This window comes from Podarcis tiliguerta (assembly GCF_965153285.1).
Source record: "Podarcis tiliguerta genome assembly, chromosome: 8".
Lineage (NCBI taxonomy): Eukaryota > Metazoa > Chordata > Lepidosauria > Squamata > Lacertidae > Podarcis > Podarcis tiliguerta.
This window is the reverse complement of record NC_139541.1, coordinates 6694352-6714904: the sequence shown is the minus strand read 5'-3', so window position 1 is coordinate 6714904 and position 20553 is coordinate 6694352. Positions and strand designations below refer to the sequence as shown.

At 50.1% G+C, this 20553-nt stretch overlaps 1 protein-coding gene across 7 annotated transcripts in view; it reads left to right on the top strand.

The window, feature by feature from the left end:
- Nucleotides 1-16466: 16466 nt before the first annotated feature.
- The window catches only part of PAX8 (paired box 8), a 36844-nt gene continuing 32757 nt past the window's right edge, over nt 16467-20553 (top strand). For 3 of the 7 annotated variants that reach the window (XM_083454160.1, XM_083454159.1, XM_083454155.1), the window contains exons 1-2: nt 16505-16588; nt 16880-16984. In XM_083454160.1, the coding sequence (XP_083310286.1) occupies nt 16960-16984 (25 nt within the window). In that variant the 5' untranslated portion in view covers nt 16505-16588; nt 16880-16959. Of the gene's footprint in view, nt 16589-16879; nt 16985-20553 lie in introns of all 7 variants that reach the window. The other 4 variants (XM_083454161.1, XM_083454158.1, XM_083454157.1 and 1 more) reach the window with 3 other exon arrangements.

Below are 20553 nucleotides of genomic sequence, written 5' to 3'. Positions count from 1 at the left end.
CATTACGTTTTCTTTTATTGTAGTACATGCAGTGAATTTCATTCCCTCCTCCCACAATTTTTTCCATTGATCGAACTGAATATTATATCCGAAATCTTTGGCCCACTGGATCATAACCGATTTCACTTCCTCATCTTTCGTATGCCACTCAAGCAATAATTTATACATTTTTGACAGAACTTTAACATCATTATTCAAAATTTCCTGCTGAAACCTCGATTGCTTTTCTTGGAAACCTCTTTCCCACAATGTCTTTTTAAACATCGCATTTATCTGGTGGTAATGCAGCCAATCATATACATTTTCCTTAACTTCTTCATATGGTTTTAGTTTCCATTTATTACCTTCTTTCACCATCAAATTCTCATATGTAATCCAATTCCCTGACATATTGACCTTTCTTACACTCATAATTTCCAATGGTGATAACCAGTATGGTGTTTTGAATTCTAAAAGGTTTTTATACCTATTCCAAACCTCATTCAGCGGTCCTCTAAAGATGTGGTTTTCAAAACCTCTATGCACTCTATTCTTTTCACACCATAAGTATGCGTGCCACCCGAATCTATTGTCATACCCTTCTAGATCCAACAATTGTGTGTTTTCTAATTTTATCCATTCCTTTATCCAGCAAAGACACGAAGCTTCATAGTACAGCTTTAAGTCTGGCAGGGCAAAGCCTCCTCTTTCTTTCACATCTGTCAGTATCTTAAATTTTATTCTTGGCCGCCTGCCCTGCCATATATATCTTGATATTGTTCTTTGCCATTCCTTAAATATTGTCACACCCCTAATTATTGGAATTGTCTGAAACAAAAACAACAGTTTCGGTAGCACGCTCATCTTTATCGTTGCAATTCTTCCCCAGAATGATAATTTCATTCTTCCCCACACCTCCAGGTCCCTTTTGATTTTATTCCATTCTGGTACGTAATTGTTCTGATACAGGTCAATATTCCTGGGTGTTAACATAATCCCTAGATATTTTACTTTTTTAACCACATTCATCTCAGTTTGTTGCTGTATTCTTTCAATTATTTCTTGGTCGATGTTTTTAGCCATTATTTTGGTCTTTTTCCTATTTAATTTGAAGCCAGACACCTTACCAAACTGTTCTATCTCTTCTTGGACTTCTTGAGGGTTTGCAAAGGCGCTTTTGTACTCTCCTGGGAGCCATTGGGCAGAGAGAAAAGAGAGTCCCCTGGGGGTTGCTGTGGTTCCAATGGTGTCTCCCCTTGCCATGGCATCAAACCGGCAGGTGAAGTGGAAGGGGCAAGCCTGGGGCTTTTGCTCCTATCAGGCCTGTCTAGATAGTGGATGACAAATGTCAATTGCCATCTGCTTTAAACAGTATATAGGATTGTGTTTTAATGTTGTAAGTCACCCTAAGACCTTCAGATGAAGGGCAGGTAGTCCTACAATTGTAGAGTTGGAAAGTACCCCCAAGGCTCATCTAGTCCAACCCCCTACCGTGCAGGAATTAATAATACTAATAAATAGCCAATCCATTTCCAAGGAAGGCCAAGTTGCCATGGGGCTGCTCAACTCCAGACCAGATTACTGGGTCATCTGTTTAAATGCAAAGAGGATAGCTTTTCTTTTTCTGTCACATGTTCTGTTATTTTTATTGTTACGCTAAGAAACTCAAGGTGCCGTGCGCAGTTCTCCTTCTCCATCTTCTCCTCACAACAACCCTGTGAGGTACTTTAGTCTGAGACCGGCTCTCAAGGTCGCCAAATGAGTTTAATGGCCAAATGGGGATTTGAACACTGGTACCTCCTAGGTTCCTAGTCTAACCACTACACCACACTGCCTCTCTTTTTGTTTGTTGTTGTTTAGTCGTTTAGTCATGTCCGACTCTTTGTGACCCCCTGGACCAGAGCACGCCAGACACTCCTGTCTTCCATTGCCTCCTGCAGCTTGGTCAAACTCATGCTGGTAGCTTGGAGAACACTGTCCCACCATCTCATCCTCTGTCGTCCCCTTCTCCTTGTGCCCTCCATCTTTCCCAGCATCAGGGTCTTTTCCAGGGAGTCTTCTCTTCTCATGAGGTGGCCAAAGTATTGGAGCCTCAGCTTCAGGATTTGTCCTTCCAGGGAGCACTCGGGGCTTATTTTCTGAAGAATGGATAGGTTTGATCTTCTTGCAGTCCATGGGACTCTCAAGAGTCTCCTCCAGCACCAGAATTCAAAAGCATCCATTCTTCGGTGATCAGCCTTCTTTATGGTCCAGCTCTCACTTCCATACATCACTACTGGGAAAACCATAGCTTTAACTATATGGACCTTTGTTGGCAAGGTGATGTCTCATACAAGCAATTATCAAGAAACATACTATGGGGAAAGTTGTGTTTGCTGAGAAACAGATGCAACCCTGGATCAGTTGATGCAACCTTGCCCCAGGCTCCTGACATGGAAGGAAGTCTCACCTGCAAAGTGGGAATGACCCAGAGAATGCATAACATCATTTGACTGTTGGCTCTATATTTACCCTGCCCTTCCTCCCCAATGCTAAAAACTCTGCTATGGAAAGCTAATAAAATCAGGGTCTCTTCTATCAAGGAGAAGCCCCATGTGGAGGTTGGGAGCCTCAGGCTCCTAGCTTGAAAATGGTTGCAGTGTGGTTTAAAGTACAAGGCACGTGGACCAACTTGCAGCCCCTTGTGAACCCTCAAATCCGTTTTGGAGGGTTGGGGGACCTTCCTGAGAAGATCTGGGTGGCACACATGGGCAGGAGGGCTGCCGGCGCTGCTTGGAATACAATCCTGAGCTCTTTTAATTGTATGTGTATATATATTTTGAAGTAGGACCTGGGTGGCGCTGTGGGTTAAACCACAGAGCCTAGGACTTGCCGATCAGAAGGTCGGCGGTTCGAATCCCCGCGACGGGGTGAGCTCTCGTTGCTCGGTCCCTGCTCCTGCCAACCTTGCAGTTTGAAAGCACAAAGTGCAAGTAAATAAATAGGTCCTGCTCTGGCGGGAAGGTAAACGGCGTTTCCGTTCGCTGCTCTGGTTTGCCAGAAGCGGCTTAGTCCTGCTGGCCACATGACCCGGAAGCTGTATGCCAGCTCCCTCGGCCAATAAAGCGAGATGAGCGCCGCAACCCCAGAGTCGGCCACAACTGGACCTAATGGTCAGGGGTCCCTTTACCTTTACCGTATATATTTTAAACATGCCTCCTCTGTTTATTTGCAGCATTCACTGCCTTCCTGGCAGACGGTCAGCCCTCTAATTGCAACACCCTGGCAGTCTTTCCCATTTCCCTTTTCTGTTTCGTTCTCAGCTGGGTGCTCTGCACCTTTGCCGCATGGTGACAGGCAGCCAGCAAAGCCTGCGAAACTGAAAGAAGGCAGCTTTGTCCCTTTCTGCAGTCTCTTCCCCCCTACCCTGTGTTTTCCTCTCCCTCAGGATCCGGGCCAGCTCTAACACTGTGTGTCCCGTGAGGCCAGGGAAAGAGTCCCCTGCTCCAAACCCAGCCCTCTCTGGGAGGAAAGGCTACAGCTCAGAGGCAGGGCACAGTCTTTTGCACACAGGAGGTCCCAGGGACATCTCCAAGGGCTGCTGCTTCCACTCAGTGTGGGCCATACAGAGCTAGAGAGCCTGACTTGATATGGGGCAGCTTCTGTGAATTTTACTGGGTCTTGAGTTTACTGCATCAGCTCTGTTGTTTGCAGGGGCAAAGATGGGGCAACTATTTTCTCATTTCCTGAAGCACACCCCCCCATTCCACCAACTTCAATGGGAGGGGAAATAACTCCAGACCTGTTGTGAAGATGTGAGGGTTGCTCTAGGCACGTTGCAGGAATGATGGGGCTTAGGATACCTCATTACTACACCAGGCCCACATGGGTTTCTATTATTGGGGCGTATTCTGCCACACGTACAGGAGGAGTTTCATACAGCGTAAATTGTGTTCTGCCAACACAGCTACACCACCGGAACAGAACTCGTGCTTCTTCCTGTGGCCCCTTAGTTAGCAGATCTTTATTATTATTATTATTAATTTTTTTATTGGTTTTTACAAGAACAATAAAAAGAAAAAAACTTTTACAATATCCATATGAGATTCTCTGAATCTCGTGACTTTCCCCTGCACGGGAAAGACTCACTTTTTCCCTCCTAAAAAGTAAGGGGAAATGTGTGTGCGTCTTATAGAGCGAATGCAGGCTTCGCAGCTATCCCAGAAGCCAGAACAGCAAGAGGGATTGCTGCTTTCACTGCGCAGAGATCCCTCTTGCTGTTCTGGCTTCTGAGATTCAGAATATATTTTTTCTTGTTTTCCTCCCCCAAAAACTAGGTGCGTCTTGTGGTCTGGTGCGTCTTATAGAGCGAAAAATACGGTAGTTTTTCTAAAACTACATATCATTACATTCTCCACAGTTTTCATTTCTCTAAGTTATCCATATTTTTCATTTCTTTACAAGTTTTTTTACAGTCCAGCTAACGTTTTTATTTATTTACAATGGTCTCCTAAGTAAATTATAAATTCCCCCCATTCTTTAAAAAAGTCATTAACTTCTGGATTCCTGAGTCTCCCAGTCAGTTTTGCCATTTCAGCATAGTCTAGCCGTTGGGCTTCCCATTCTTCCCTGGTCAGAACTTGTTGGTTCTTTCCATCTTTGGGCTAGCAGCACCCTTGCCAGTTAGCAGATCTTTAATGCAGGATCATGCCCCGCGATGCATATTTCTGTCTGTGCATCAGTGTATACTTGATTCCTTCCCTTTTGCCGAGGCAAGGATCCGCACCCTCCTCTATACTGAGCCCAGGTGCGGTAGGTGGAAACTTCTGGCAGCTGGGATGAGCAGGGTGCATATTCATTCTCCAACATGCAAAGCGTCTGCGGAACGGAATAGGTGGCAAATGCTGCACTGTTTCCTAATCTATCAACGTTTCTTTCTTTTCTTAATCTATTAGCTATAAAACGCTCCTTTGCATCTGGGCACCAGGAGTGTTGTGAAAGCAGCGTGGGGGCGGGGAAAGCAGGGAGACTCATAAACGCTCCAATAATTGGTTTTTAAGGGTTTTTTCCCCCCCTTCCCTCCTTTCTTCTTGGTGAATTCTCAATTTCCCTATAAAAGAGGAAATTCATTTCCAGACACTAATGTAATGTCAGTGTGCGGGGTACTCAGCATGGATGATGTATAGGGGGACACTGCAGTGAGAGGACTACTTAATGATGCATAGAATTAAATCCTGCCCTCCTCAGCTGAGCCTTGTGCCTCCCTCCTTGTTCCCAGGCTCCTAGGGCATCATGGGATGTGAAGGCAGGGATTTGTATTGTCTGTACTGTGGAACAGCAGTGCCCACCTGGTCCCATCCTGACCTTCCCTTCTCTTAAGTCTCTGGCGCTATCAGAATCCTGAGCCCTTATTCCATCTCTGTGTCTTCAGAGGGAACCTCGGGGCCGTTCAAAACCCAGAGTATTTGGACACAGCATGTAAGCAACTAAACTGAAACCCTCTGAATTATATCCTGGGCTGTCCTTGCTGCCTGGCACTGTTGAGCCACTGGGGTCCACTCTTGACCTACAGTACAGGTGAAAAGGAACTGGGGGCCACAAACTAAGCAGGAACCAGGAGTGCATTGTGACAGCTTAAGAAGGTTAATGCAAGTCTAGGCTGCACTGATGGAAGTCATATAGCATCCTGAACGTGAGAAGTAATGGTACCTAAGTTCTGCTTTGGCTTGGCCAGGTGTACTGGGCCACACGGTTTAAAGGGGGATATTGACAAAGTGGGACACGCCCACAGGAACCACAGATACAGTAAGGGGCCTCGAGACCCCAAAGTCCAATGAGCAAAGATGGAAGGACTTGGGTATGTTTAACCTGCAGCCAATACGCTGGAGTGAATTCATTTCCTGTTGCTCCAGTTAGCATGGCATGAAATTGCAAGAAAGAGGAGTTCGTATAGAAAAAAGATTCTGATTTCAGTACGGTGGGGGAACCTGCCTTAGAAGGTGGTAGACCTTTGGTAGAGGTTGTTAAGCACAGTCTGGGTGGCCACCAACCCCAAGTGCTTTAGTACTGGATGTCATGCATCCAGGAAGGGCTTGGCCTACATGAGCCTCAAGGGTTTCTGAAGACGTCCCTGGAGGAGCAGACAGCCGCCACTAGGTCTCATGCCATTGGCAGTTCCCAACCCATGGGAGTGTCTGTCTTGTGCCTTTCAGGTCCAGAGATGACCAGGCCCCAGCAGGAAGGGCCAAGTAGCACCCAGGATAGAGGAGAGATGATGGTTGGCCTGTCCTTGGGGAGGATGCAGGGGGTGTGACTCCAGGGGGGTTCAGATCCCAGCCCCCACAGGACTCCTCCCTGTGCTCCGACCAGTGGCGTAGCGTGGGGGGTGAAGGGGGGGCCGGCCGCACCGGGCGCAACATCTGGGGTTAGGGTTAGGGGACGCAAATCCACGGGTTAGGGGGCGCAAATTACTTGCCTTGCCCCGGGTGCTGACAACCCATGCTATGCCACTGGCTCCGACTGAACCCTTCCGTGCTGGCAACAAATCTCCCTGTGTGTATTATTTGTTTCGTGTTGACACCCACTCTGAGTGCTTGGGGTATTTGTAGGGACTGTGATTATGGGGTGCTGGGGCTTTCACAGCGCCATGCGTATTTGCTTGCATTGTTACCCTTGGGCACACACTGTTTGTGTGTGTGTTCACCCATGACTGGCCATGCTATGGGTGGGTACTGCTGGTGGTGTTGTTCGGGATGCCATGTGCTCTAGAGCAGGGGCAGGCAACCTAAGGCCCAGGGGCCGGATGCGTCCCAATCGCCTTCTCAATCCGGCCCGCGGACGGTCTGGGAATCAGCATTTTTTTACATGAGTAGAATGTGTCCTTTTCATTAAAATGCATCTCTGGCTTATATGTGGGACCTGCCTAGTGTTTTTACATGAATAGAATGTGTGTTTTTATTGAAAATGCATCTCTGGGTTATTTGTGGGGCATAGGAATTTGTTCATTATTTTCCTTCAAAATGTGGCCCCCCACAAGGTCTGAGGGGCGGTGGACTGGCCCATGTCTGAAAAAGGTTGCTGACCCTTGCTTTAGAGGGGTGGGGTGGGGAATCGGTTTTGCAATGTACGCTTCCTGGTGTTTAATCAGAATCTCCTGCTCTTGAATCCACTGGCTTCAAGAGCAGGAGAAAACAAACTTGCTCCATCTTCCTTGTGGCAGACCTTTAGCTATCTGAAGATGGCTATCATATCTCCTCCCAGTCTAAGCATCCCCAACTCCCTCGACTGTTCCTCATCAGGCTTGGTTTCCAAGCCCTTGATCATTGTGGTTTCCCTCTTCTGCACACATTCCACAATATCCTTCTTAAATTGTGGTGCCCCGAAATAGACACAGTATACTTCATTACCCCACTCCATGTCAGACACTCAAGGAAAGTTGAGTCACATATATTTGTAGAAAACTCGAATGTTCGAAACTGGCAAATTGTCAGCCATTAGTGAAAGATGTGACTTGCTTACTCAATGATGCTATAGCAGCCTTTCTGCCACATTTATCAGTTGAAAGGAATCGACTGCCAAGTCAATGTGTTGTTATGGACACACCCACCTCCTCCTCCTTTTTTAAAACCGCATTGCAATATTTAACCCACCAAGAAAGTGCCTTTGAACCTGGGGGAGACTTCACTTTGGAAAATCCTAACCGTTAGGCAACTTCATCTTAGTGTTTATCGGGAAGGTAATGGTTAACTAAGGCCTGATGTTGCTGAGTCACAGAGCATAACTCATCAACCCAGATCTCTTTACCTGTTGAGACCTATCATATAAACATGAATAAAGGTAAAGGGACCCCTCACCATTAGGTCCAGTTGTGGCCGACTCTGGGGTTGCGGTGCTCATCTCGCTTTATTGGCAGAGGGAGCCGGCGTACAGCTTCCGTCTCATGTGGCCAGCATGACTAAGCCGCTTCTGGTGAACCAGAGCAGCGCACGGAAACGCCGTTTACCTTCCCGCCGGAGGGATACCTATTTATCTACTTGCACTTTGATGTGCCTTCGAACTGCTAGGTTGGCAGGAGCAGGGACCGAGCAACGGGAGCTCACCCCGTCGCAGGGATTCGAACCGCCGACCTTCTGATCGGCACGTCCTAGGCTCTGTGGTTTAACCCACAGCGCCACCCGCGTCCCTGAATACATGAATACCGTCTGCTTAAACTGCTTAAATTCATCTGAAGCCCCACTGTCATCGAGTAACTGGGTGGGTGGGATTGCAGCTCCAGGGGCAAATGCCCCCTAATGCTGCTGCGTTGTTTGGGATCTGAGGGGCACTCCTCCCCTCCCCCTGCCGCCGAAATGATGGTGTGCGCTGCAGTTTGATACAAGCCGGCTGCACACACAGAAGCTGCTGGTCTACCTGTGCATGAATTCCCAGCTCATTCAGATACAGCCTTGTGTTCCGGAACCACAAACTGGCTTTTAAAAATTCCAAAGCACTTCCTTTCCTTTTGTTAACATTGCTGCCCCCACCTCTCACCCAAACGCCCCGAGATTCCAGCTTGAAGATCTGGGCAAGTACTTTCCCTCACACACCTGAAGGGAATTAAGAGTAACCTCGTGTATTCTGATACCAAAGAAAAGCACCACAGGAACACAGGGCGCTCTGTCAAAACACCAAAATGGCAGCCCAGAATTTTCAAGAAACCCTTTCTCAAAGACTAAGTGGTTTTGAGCCTTGTCACTCTATGGCTTCCAAGTGGCCTGTGCCTTTCCTCTAAGACTGAGAGAGTAATTCCTAGCAAGTTAGTAGTAGTACTAGTAGTAGTAGTAATAATAATAATAATAATTTATTATTTATACCCTGTCCATCTGGCTGGGTTTCTCCAGCCACTCTGGGCGGCTTCCAATGGAATATTAAAATAGAAGAACCTGTTAAACATTAAAATCAAACCTCTCCATTCTGAAGGAAATCAGCCCTGAGTGTTCACTGGAAGGACAGATCCTGAAGCTGAGGCTCCAATACTTTGTCCACCTCATGAGAAGAGAAGACTCCCTGGAAAAGACGGGGAAAGATGGAGGGCACAAGGAGAAGGGGACGACAGAGGACGAGATGGTTGGATAGTGTTTTCGAAGCTACCAGCATGAGTTTGACCAAACTGCAGGAGGCAGTGGAAGACAGGAGTGCCTGGCATGCTCTGGTCCATGGGGTCTCAAAGAGTCGGACATGACTAAACGACTAAACAACAACATTAAACATTAAAAGCTTCCCTAAGCAGGGCTGCCTTCAGATGTCTTCTAAAAGTCTGGTAGTTGTTTTTCTCTTTGACATCTGGTGGGAGGGCGTTCCACAGGGCAGGTGCCACCACCGAGAAGGCCCTCTGCCTGGTTCCCTGTAACTTGGCTTCTCGCAGCGAAGGAACTGCCAGAACCTCAACGCTGGACCTCAGTGTCCAGGCAGAACAATGTGGGTGGAGACGTTCCTTCAGGTATACTGGACTCAAGTAGGGCCTTGGTGTAACCTAGGATGCCAGGGCTGTGGGAGGGGTGTCTTATAGCCTCCAATAAGATGCCACAGAAGAGAAGACCCTGTCAGCCTGATGATTTCACCACAGAAATTCAGGTCATGCAAAGGAGGCGAGAGAGGAACAGCAGCTCATTTGCCTGCAATAGGTGGGGGGGGCAGGGGGGACGGGACTGCTACTCTGCCACCCCAACTGGGCCGCCCAGGTGTTCAGCAGCAGCTGGTCGTTGGCACTTTGCAGACTCTGTCTTTGTCCATATTGTTCGATTACAAACCCTATGGGCAAAAGCATGTTGCCCAAAGACATTGTGACATCAGATGATTGGCATCTAGCTGGCCTGCCCATTTGTCAAACTTGGCCCATGGGGTGGGCAAGAGAACAATCTGCCCCACCACCTGAATCCAGTCCCCAACCTTGACCTACTGAGGTCAACACAGTCAGGTGTCCAGCAAGATCTTTCTTTTAATTATGTTGATAAAAATACAAACACTTCATGCCACTTTTTGGCTCTAACAAGACTTTCAGAGTGTTTTGTATTTTTAAAAAACAAACCATCAGATAACAAAAATCTCAAAAAAGAAAGATACCTTTGACACATAAAGAGCATGATTGAAGCTGATGGTGAGCTCACAGATGTCACAGGAATGTCCATCATTTGGGGAGTGTGCTGATTAATTCTGTGCCATGAGACTGGGGATGATACATCCATGTTGGGCATCATTTTTGTTCTCTACACTGGAGTCTATTTTACAGCTTACTGGAATTTGGTGCAGCCCTTTTTATTTAAATGAGACCTTCCAAATATAATTGGTTGTTGTTGCTGCTGCTGCTGCTGCCCCTGGAAAGCTAAGCAGAGCTATTTATTTAAAACGTTTCTACCTGCCATTTAGGGACGCGGGTGGCGCTGTGGGTTAAACCACAGAGCCTAGGACTTGCCGATCAGAAGGTCGGCAGTTCGAATTCCCGCGACAGGGTGAGCTCCCGTTGCTCGGTCTCTGCTCCTGCCAACCTAGCAGTTTGAAAGTACGTCAAAGTGCAAGTAGATAAGTAGGTACCGCTCCAGTGGGAAGGTAAACAGTGTTTCCGTGCGCAGCTCTGGTTTGCCAGAAGCGGCTTAGTCACACATGATCCGAAAGCTGTACGCCGGCTCCCTCTGCCAGTAAAGCGAGATGAGCGCCGCAACCCCAGAGTCGGCCACGACTGGACCTAATGGTCAGGGGTCCCTTTACCTTTACTTTACCCGCCATTTAGCTAAAAATGATCCCAATGCTGCTTACAAAAATTAGTTAGTAAGACTTGCAGTTGAAGAAGAAGTGGCACACAAGGTAAAGAGAACAGGAGGGAAGAGGGATAAATCCAGATCAAGCAGCAGTTCACCTACCACAGTCATGCAGTCTGCACAGATTCTGGCCATGGAGGAGAGAAATTATCTCTGAAAATGCACCCACCCACCCCAGTGGATCCAGGAGCAGAGCAGATGACCAAGGTCAGGCCAGGAGGACAGGAGCGCTCCTATCACACACTTCCTTCCTCAAACAGTTGGCAATGGCAGTAGGGCTCCTCACAAGAGAGGGTGTTGTGGAGTTGCCCTTTTTGTTTTGCTGACATCCCTGGTGGTTTGGTCTTAGCAAAGAGCGACCCCTTCCTAAAAGCACTCAGTCCAGCAGAGAAGGCGACAACATCCAGGCCAGAAAGACAAGGCTGATCCTAACAAACGGTTATTTCCTAGACAACTGGGATAGTTAGGGGAAGCCTGCAAGGCAGCGTGAACATAAGGGGATTCCCAGCTGATGGATTGTCTCAGCTGCAAGTGACAAGAAGGTTAGGCACCTGTGGAATTTAGGCAACAGGGTGAGTAAGGCAGCAAACTCTCCTCCTTATTAATCTCACAAATCTCAAGTTTCCAAGTAATGTTTCTTCTTCTTCTTCTTGTTGTTGTTATCATTATCATTAATGGTTTTCAATTTTATACATTTCAATAATTTTATTATCATTTTAACATTTCAAAACTTGACTTCCTTCCCCCTCTTTCTGTGGTTCCTTAAATTTATTTTTAATATTTTCTGCATATCCAAATTAAGTTAATTCACTCATTTATTCATCTACTTTAAATATATACTCTTATAAAACTGCAGGTTATTACAGTAATCCAGCCAATGTTCTTATCTGTTTATAATTTATTTGTAAATATTCAATAAACAATTTCGATTCTTTTATTTTAAAAAGTTTGTTATCTTGATTTCTGATTTTTCCGGTAAGTTTCGCCATTTCTGCATATTCCATAAGTTTTTGTATCCATTCTTCTTTTGCTGGGACTTCTTCTTCTTCTTCTTCTTCTTTCCATTTTTGGGCATGGAACGTTCTTGCCATTGTAGTCGCATACATGAATAAATTTCTGTACAGTTTGGGTTGTTCTGTCCCTGTAATTCCCAAAAGTTTCCATGTAATATAGCTTGGAATATATTACCTGGAATAGGTATTCAGGTAAAAAATAAAATAAACCAGCAGGGGGTGGGGCTATATTCAGCATATTGTAGAGAATGCCTCACAGTTACCCTTGACTGCAATGCCATCAGCTGTTCCGTTCCTGTTGCTTAACCATTTCCTTACGTTCTTCATGCACCTGGTGGCATTACAGTGCAGTCCTAACCAGTTATTTATTTATGTGAAAATAGACTGGTGGCTTCAGGGAGACTTTAAACAGCGTTGGGGACAAAATAGTGTCCGGTGGAACCTCACAACACAAGCTCCAGGGAGTCAAAGCACACTCCACAGTGCTACTTCTGGACTCAACTGCACAGGAAGGAATGAAACCACTGCAGTCCGGTGCTTGTGATACCCACCCCAGGAGTATGCCAGTCAGTGGTACCCAAAGCCACTGAGAGATTGAGTAAGGGCAACAGGGGCTCACTCCATCACCCAACTTTTGATAAAGTTCATTCACGCAGTTCCCAAACTAGGCCTGACCCTCAAAATACCAGGCCACTCCCCTTTATCACACACACAGCCCAACAAGACAACGACAACAATCCACCAACAGCGTACAAATCAATATGGTTAACCTGATCCAAAACACCCACCCACCCCACTCACACATGAAAACAAAGACTACCCCAGCCAACCACAAATGAACAACCACACCCTAGGCCAACCCCAACCTCTCTCACCATCAAAGGAACACAAACGAACAGCAAAGAACCTGCACAAGCAACGCTGACACAAAACCCTACATATATTAAGTAAAATAGAAACATTGTCACCTGACCCCCCCATCCTCCCCCCCCCACCTCTTTCCCCCTTTCCTTCCTAATGTCTCAACAAATGAAACTGGTTCGTAAAAATGTTACATGGGAGGGGAAAAACAAGAGAGAGACATGGCACATACTTTTGTAGATCAAGAAAATCTTTAATAAAAATACATTATATAAAAAAAAGGATGCCAGGCCACTCCTTAAGAAAGCTTCCCTGGACCTCTTGGATGGGGATAACTGCCAACCAATGGCTTCTCAGGGAAGGTGTTGGAGGGAGGAGCAGCAGGGCTGCTGCAAGCATCCTTGGATGACACAAAATACCGTATTTTTCGCTCTATAGGATGCACTTTTCCCCCTCCAAAAACTAAGGGCAAGTGTGTGTGCGTCCTATGGAGCGAATGCAGGCTCCGGAGCCTTCACGTTGCTTTCGCTGAAGCCTGGAGAGCGAGAGGGGTCAGTGCACACCCACCCCTCTTTCTCTCCAGGCTTCAGGGATAGCCGCCTCAAGCCTCCGGAGCGCAGCAGGAGGTCCCACTGCGCTCCGGAGGCTTCGGGTTCCTTTTGCTGAAACCGGGAAAGCAAGACTCTCTTGGCTTCAGCAGAGAGGGAGAGCTGCGCAGCGCCCCTTCAGCGAAGCGGGAGGAGAAATGGAAGGGGCTCTGTTTCTCCTGCCACTTCGCTGAAGGGGCGCTGAGCAGAGAGGGGGAGAATTTTTTTTCTTGTTCTCCCCCTCTAAAACAAGGTGCGTCCTATGGTCGGGTGCGTCCTATAGAGCGAAAAATACGGTATTTTGATCCATTCCAACCTGGGCTCTACCTGGTCTTGGGACTGAGTCTTCCTTGGTGGCCTGGATGCCTGCTTCTTGGTCTCACTGTAGCTTTTGATACCTGCTGGACCAGCTCTGTGGCCTGGAAATTGGGGCTCTGTATTCCAGTCCTGCTTACGGGATCAAATCCAGTAAGTAGCATTGGGAGGGTGCTTTTCGGCCCCCTGCTGGTTATGCTATGGAGTGCCACAGAGAATTATTTTATCCCCAGTGCCGTTTAATATCTACAAGAAGCTGCTGGGAGCTGTCATTAGGAGTTTGGGGGTAAAGGCACCATCAGCATGCTGACGACACTTAGCTCTGTTTCCAAGTAACATCAGAATCATGAGAGGCCATGCAAGACCTGGACCAGTGCCTGGGCTGAGTGGTGAGATGGGAGAAGGGAAATTAGTTGAGCCTGAATCCCGGCCAGACAGCAGCACTCTGGGTGGGGGTTCCCATGTCAGAGAAACAGGTCAATCGCCTGCCTGAGATGGGGTTGCCCATCCCCTGGAAGACCAGGCATGCAGTGCTTCTGGCGCTGGCTCTGTCGCTGGAGGGCCAGGTAGCCTCAGTGGCTAGAACCCCTTTTTTTCAGCTGTGCCTGGTATGTTCCTGTGCTGGGAGACCTTGCTCAGGCATTAGTAAATTCAAGATTAAAGGTAAAGGGACCCCTGACCATTAGGTCCAGTCGTGGACGACTCTGGGGTTGCGGCGCTCATCTCGCTTTACTGGCTGAGCCGGCATACAGCTTCCGGGTCATGTGGTCAGCATGACTAAGCCGCTTCTGGTGAACCAGAGCAGCGCACGGAAACGCTGTTTACCTTCCCGCCGGAGCGGTACCTATTTATCTACTTGCACTCTGACATGCTTTCAAACTGCTAGGTTGGCAGGAGCAGGGACCGAGCAACAGGAGCTCACCCCGTTGCGGGGATTCGAACCGCCGACCTTCTGATCGGCAAGCCCTAGGCTCTGTGGTTTAACCCACAGCGCCACCCGCGTCCCTAATTCAAGATTAGATTACTGTAATATGTGCCGTGTGGGGCTTCCCTTTTGCATCCAGAAAATGCAGCTAGGGCACAGCATATTCATTGTATTTACAGCCATTTATTGTAAATTGCTTAGAGGTTTTGTTACAATTAATTGGTACAGAAATTTTGCTTTTTTCCAAAAAAATACAGAGCTATTCTGCATTTTGTAGCACAGTCTCCACCCATTAGAGCTCCAGTGATTTCGCCAAAAGTACCCTGGTCCATGTTGTGCTGTGTTGTGTGACCTCTCCTCATCTGCTGCCATTTCTCTCATCCTTTCTGTTCCGCAGACTTCACACTTATTCTATTAACCAGAATGGAGTGGTCCACCAGCTGGTGACAGCTGCAAAATAGTAGCTTGAGGGCAGATGCTCAAAGGGTGGAGCCAAGCACAGACTGCGCCCCTGAGTCACACACCTCCACATACCAGAACGGAGCTACACGTGAGTTGCTGCAGATCAGGGGCCCCAGACACCTAACTGGCAACAGCTTCTTCTGGTTTCTAGAGGGAATCAGAAATCCTTTACTGATTCAGCAGATCTGGCAGCAATCTAGCAGTAGATCCTGATGGACTTTTACCCCTCCTCACCAGGGGGCTTGGCCCCCATCAAGGACACAGAAATTGTGCACCTCCACTCTGGCTCAGAGCGGCTAGGAGCTTACCTGCCTGTCTGCGAGCTCCCCAGGCTGTTCTTCCACTGCTCTAAGCAGCCAACATCTCCTTGCCAAGGGCACAATTGAACCTCAGTCAGCAGAGCATGAGACCCTTCATTCCAGGTTTGAGCCCCACGCTGGGCGAAAGATCCCTGCATTGGAGGGGGTTGGACAAGATGACCCTCATCATCTTCCAACTCTACAATTCTACAGTTCTAGGTACGTGTCTCTGCTCCTCGCCCTTCCACTGAAACAAACCCTTGCTCCAAGTGGGGATTTTTCACCAGGCCTTCTGTAGGGTAGCTGCACCACCTGAACAAGTTTACAGGATGAGGCCCTCAGAACCAACAAATCCTCATCATCTTCCAACTCTACAGTTCTAGGTACGTGTCTCTGCTCCTCGCCCTTCCACTGAAACAAACCCTTGTGGGGATTTTTCACCAGGCCTTCTGTAGGGTAGCTGCCTCACCTGAACAAGTTTACAGGATGAGGCCCTCGGAACCAACAAATCCTCATTATCTTCCAACTCTACAATTCTACAGTTCTAGGTACGTGTCTCTGCTCCTCACCCTTCCACTGAAACAAACCCTTGTGGGGATTTTTCACCAGGCCTTCTGTAGGGTAGCTGCGCCACCTGAACAAGTTTACAGGATGAGGCCCTCGGAACCAACAAATCCTCTGAAACAAACCCTTGTGGGGATTTTTCACCAGGCCTTCTGTAGGGTAGCTGCCCCACCTGAACAAGTTTACAGGATGAGGCCCTCGGAACCAACAAATCCTCTGCAAAGGGCCGCAGTGCGATGGCAGAGTGTCTGCTTTTCCTGAAAAGTGTCCACTACTGGTGCCTGGAAACCCAGGGGGAGCCATTGCTGCTTGTGCCCTTGCATAACACAGGGAGCCAAGCAATACTGAATGAGGTGGCTCCCTGTGTTATGCAAGGGCACAGGTAGGTGTCCCACCATAACAGGCACTCTCTGCTGCCCCAGCCTGGCCTGGGCCGGCTGTCAGGGGGGGCCAGAGCTGGGCCTAGCAGTCCAGGCCAGGTGATGTGGACCCAGGAAGGAGACCTCCCCACCAGGCCAGGCCAGGCCTTGCTTTGCTTTCCTTCCCTCCTGCCTGGTTTCTTTCACAACAGCTCCTGAGCAGTTCTTTTTAACTCTTAAAAGCACTCAGCCATGACCCCCCTGCTTTCTCTCCCCCTCCAAAACCCCAGGCAGCCAATCCAGCGCCTCTTCGCTTGCCGAGGCAGAGCTGCGAGGGGGCTGTGTGGATAAAACCAGCTTGCCATGCCTCTTTTCCTGGGGACAAAACGGCCGGAGAAGCCGCCCAGGACCAGGAGCTCCTTTCTCCGGCTGGCCCCGGTGGAGGCGACCAGGTAAAGGCTCCTCCTGGGGCGCCAGAAGCAGGAGACCCGCGCGGGGGTGGGGTGGAGAGGTGCCAGGGCCACGCAGCTTCCCGGGGACCTTCGCAAATCCTAGGGTCGTCGAAAAATGGGTACGAGGGGGCCCTTCCAAGAGCCCTCGGCCCTCCTCGCCTTGGGTGCCTCTGAGCTCTGCTCACTGAAACACGCGCATCCAAGTCAGGGCCAGCAGGTGCCCCCAAAAGTGCCCTTTGCTGGGACGACCCCCCACCTTTCCTCAGGCCGCTCTCGCTTTCTCTCCCCCAGCAGCAAGAGCAGGGCTTCGGATCCCCCCAGGAAAAGGACCCGGCGGCCTCTCGACCGCCCCCCGACGAGCCGGCCAAGCCATGCCCCATAACTCCATCCGCTCAGGTAAGCTTTCCCGTGGCGGTGGGATAGGGACCAGGGTGGGAGGGAGTGGGGGAGCCACTCGCCTACTCCCAACCTGTACGGCGGGTGAGATAAGAGCCTCCCCCCCCCCCGGTTGCGTGCCTTCCACTCCCAACTGGCGCCCCAACTGCCGCCGCCCCCTCCAGCTGGGCTGCCGGTCTTTTCCAGCCCCCTCGCCCCACGCGCGTTGGAGAAGGAGGTCCGGGAGGGCGACGCCGCGGACGGGAAGGCAGGGCATTCCCGGCCCGCCTGCGCGGAAGTTGCGCGCGCCCAAGGCCAGCCTGGGAGCCCTCCTGCCGCGGCCAGCCAGGCTTGCGGGGAGGGCCCACACAAAGGGGGCGGCTGAGCCCCATGGCGAGCAGCCCGAGCGAGTCGCTGAGCTCTCCAAGCGGGGCGCAAGAATCCGCCTCTGCGCCGGCCTTGGTGCGCTTGCGGAGGGAGGCAAAGGCGTCCTCTGTGGCCGGAGAGGGGGGGGGTCGCTCTTGACCCACTCGCCCCACCTAGGGGCACCGGAGAAAGCCTCCTCCAGCCCCTGCCCCACAAAGCTTGGAGTGCTCGCCTGCCGTTCAAACTCCCCTGGGGCTCCCACGTAGCAACCTCCAGATCCCCTGATTTTTTTGGGGGGTGAAGCTGTTGCGCAAAGCAGCCGCTTCTTCGTTCCATGTGGGGCTGAGCCTCGGGGCTGGGCTGCTACACGCAGCGCACCTCCTCCTTCTCACCCTAGCAGAGTTTCGACGTGCGGGAGACGTGGATCGGGATCCGCGGGGTCTGGTTCGCTCCGCGCACACCTCTGAGCGCGTGGGGGGAGTCACAGCCCGCGCACCTGGCCAGCGCGGGGTCCCTTTTCCAAGTTGCCCAGACATTTGCGGGGTTGGAGGCAGAAAGGCCACCTCGAGGCCTTTGCCGGCTGAAAGTCAGGTCTGTGGCTTCCTGGACCACCAAGTGGGGTCATCGCAGTATTTTCGTTTCTTCCTGAGCCGATATTCAGCTGGGCTCCCTTCACGGAGAGGCAGGTGCCCATGGCGTAGGCAAGGTGGGGCAGGGGGGTAGCTGCCCCCTAAATCTAGTAAATCAGTAAATATACTTTACTAACTGAGGTTCTGCCCCCCAACATAGATCCTGGCTACGCCCATGCAGGTGACCGAGATCTCCACTGGTCATCAATTTCCGTATTATTTGCATTTTCGTCTTCTCGGAGAGCAACTATGAGATTTCTCAGGAGGCAGAGCGCGGGAGATTTGCCAGCGGTGGGTTGGAAAGAAAAGGGGAAAATTTAGTTTCCGTTAGCGTGAAATTTGGATGTGGGGTATTGCTGCTTTTGCTGCACGGTTCGCCATTTTATTATTATTATTATTATTATTATTATTATTATTATTATTATTATTATTTATTTGTTGTTGTTGTTGTTGTTGTTGTTGTTGTTGTTGTTGTTGTTGTTGTTCCCCACCAGTTGTGCAACCATTTAGGATTTTAGAGGTCAAAATTTTGCTTCTTTCTCGGCGCTACAAAAACTCTCGGGGTTCCCACAATATGGCAACTCACTGCAGCATTGGGTCGCCCAGCTAATTCAGTGTCCGTTGCCCGCTGAGCAACACTTTTCCCCCCTAAAGAAGTTCATATTCGAGTGAATGCTGGGCCAAACATTACGTTTCAGAAAAAAGCAGGTTCAAAGGAGTCCAGCCGCTGCCACGTGTCGGCCTCTTCAGACTGACGCGCGTCTGATCAAGTCTCCAGCACTTCCAGACTGGATCGCGGGGCGTTCCGAATCCCATCCACTCGGCTGCTTCGGGCCACGTGCTCCGGTTCGCGCGCTCGTCGGTGCCTCTTTCGAATCCGAAGCAAGTCCCGCTTCGCCCCGGGAAGATTCTGGGCGGGCCGAGGTCCCCTCCGTCCCGAGGGGAAAAGCAGGGAGACCGGCTGCGGCTGGCAGCGACAGTCCCCCGGTGCTCCGGGGCCTTCAGTGCCACCGCACCGGCTGCGAAGGGACCGGCGGGACGCTCCGTCCGGCCCGCCACGTCGGTTTTGCAGTCCCAGGCCTGCCTTCTCGTCGACCATCGCTCCGTCCCGCCCCACTTCCCTTCTCTTTCGAGGGCCCTTTTTCCCTTTCCCCCAAACGAGCAGGGCCCGCGAGGCGTCCGCTTCCATCTCCACAATTCCGTCTCACAGTTTCAGCGGCCGTTTTCTTGGAGAAGTGCCTGCATTCTGGATCCGGCCAGAGGCCCACCGAGTCCAGCATCGTATTCTTGCAGAGAAACCCGCCGGCAGGATTCGACCACAAACGCCCTCTCCCTTGCTGCGGTTTCTAGCAGCTGGCATTCGGAATAATTGCTGCCTCCAACTGACCCAAAGGATCTCGTCCCACTCCGAATATTTCTGCATGAAGGAAACGCTCAGGCGGGGCCCTTTTGCAGACCTAGTTTGGCCACAGCGGAAGTAGAATCAATCGATCAATTAAATATATAGCAAGATCATCTAAATAGTCCCTGCTGCCCACGTCGAAGTCTCCTCTGAAGACTGTCGGTTTATTGCAGGAGTTCTTATGGCGCATTCCTTCGCCATACAGTCCCAAGCGCCCAGTCCTTCTGCCCCGGGCGCAAACGGGCATTTGTACAGGATTCTCGCTGGGGCATCCGGATAACCCTAACATCTCTTCAAGACCCCGGCAACCCCCTTGCAGAGGAGACGGATCCGTCCCCGGGGCTCGGTTCTTTGGCTCGGCTCGGCCGCTCCCAGGTCCAAGGGGCAGGAAGGCGCTGGTGGGACTGGGAGCGAGGCGCAACCCTTTTATTTTGGATTGGTCTCCTCCTGTTTCTCTCGCGGGCCTCGCAAGCAGCTTGAATGAAAAGGTGCCCGGTGTGTTTCCATCTTCCTCTGAAGCAACCTCTGCACCCAAAATGGTTCAATGACAAAATAAATAAAAGAGCCGACATAAAATGGGGAGGCTGCGTCGCCCTCTTGCCTCGACAGCGACCACCTTCGGGCTCCTGTCTGCTGCCCTTCGGGTTCTGACAAGATTCGGCTTTTCCAGAACCTTTGGTGACATAGGTGCCAACTTCCTGGGGCCCTGGGTGCCCAAGCACCCACAAAATTCCCCATGAAGGGACCAGGCACCCGCAGATTTCGGTGCCAGGGCACCCAGGATCCCCGACGGTCGCGGGGCCTAGGTGGGCACTCCTGTTTGGTGATGACCGGCGCGCTGGAGCGAATTTGCTTTTCTGACTTTTAAGACGGAGTCGAACACGTCTTGATTCCATCCCATGTGGGAATAAGGAGGGAGCAAATGGCCTCGGAAGTCCGTGGCACCAGATCCTCTTTCTTTCTTTCTTTCTTTCTTTCTTTCTTTCTTTCTTTCTTTCTTTCTTTCTTTCTTTCTAACTGGCGAAGAGGGAATGTGAGCGAAACTTGTCAAAGAGCAACAGGCGCGGCTACAGTGCTCGTAGAGACATCACCTTGCCAACCAAGGTCCGTATAGTTAAAGCTATGGTTTTCCCTATAGTGATATATGGAAGTGAGAGCTGGACCATCAAGAAGGCTGATCGCCGAAGAATGGA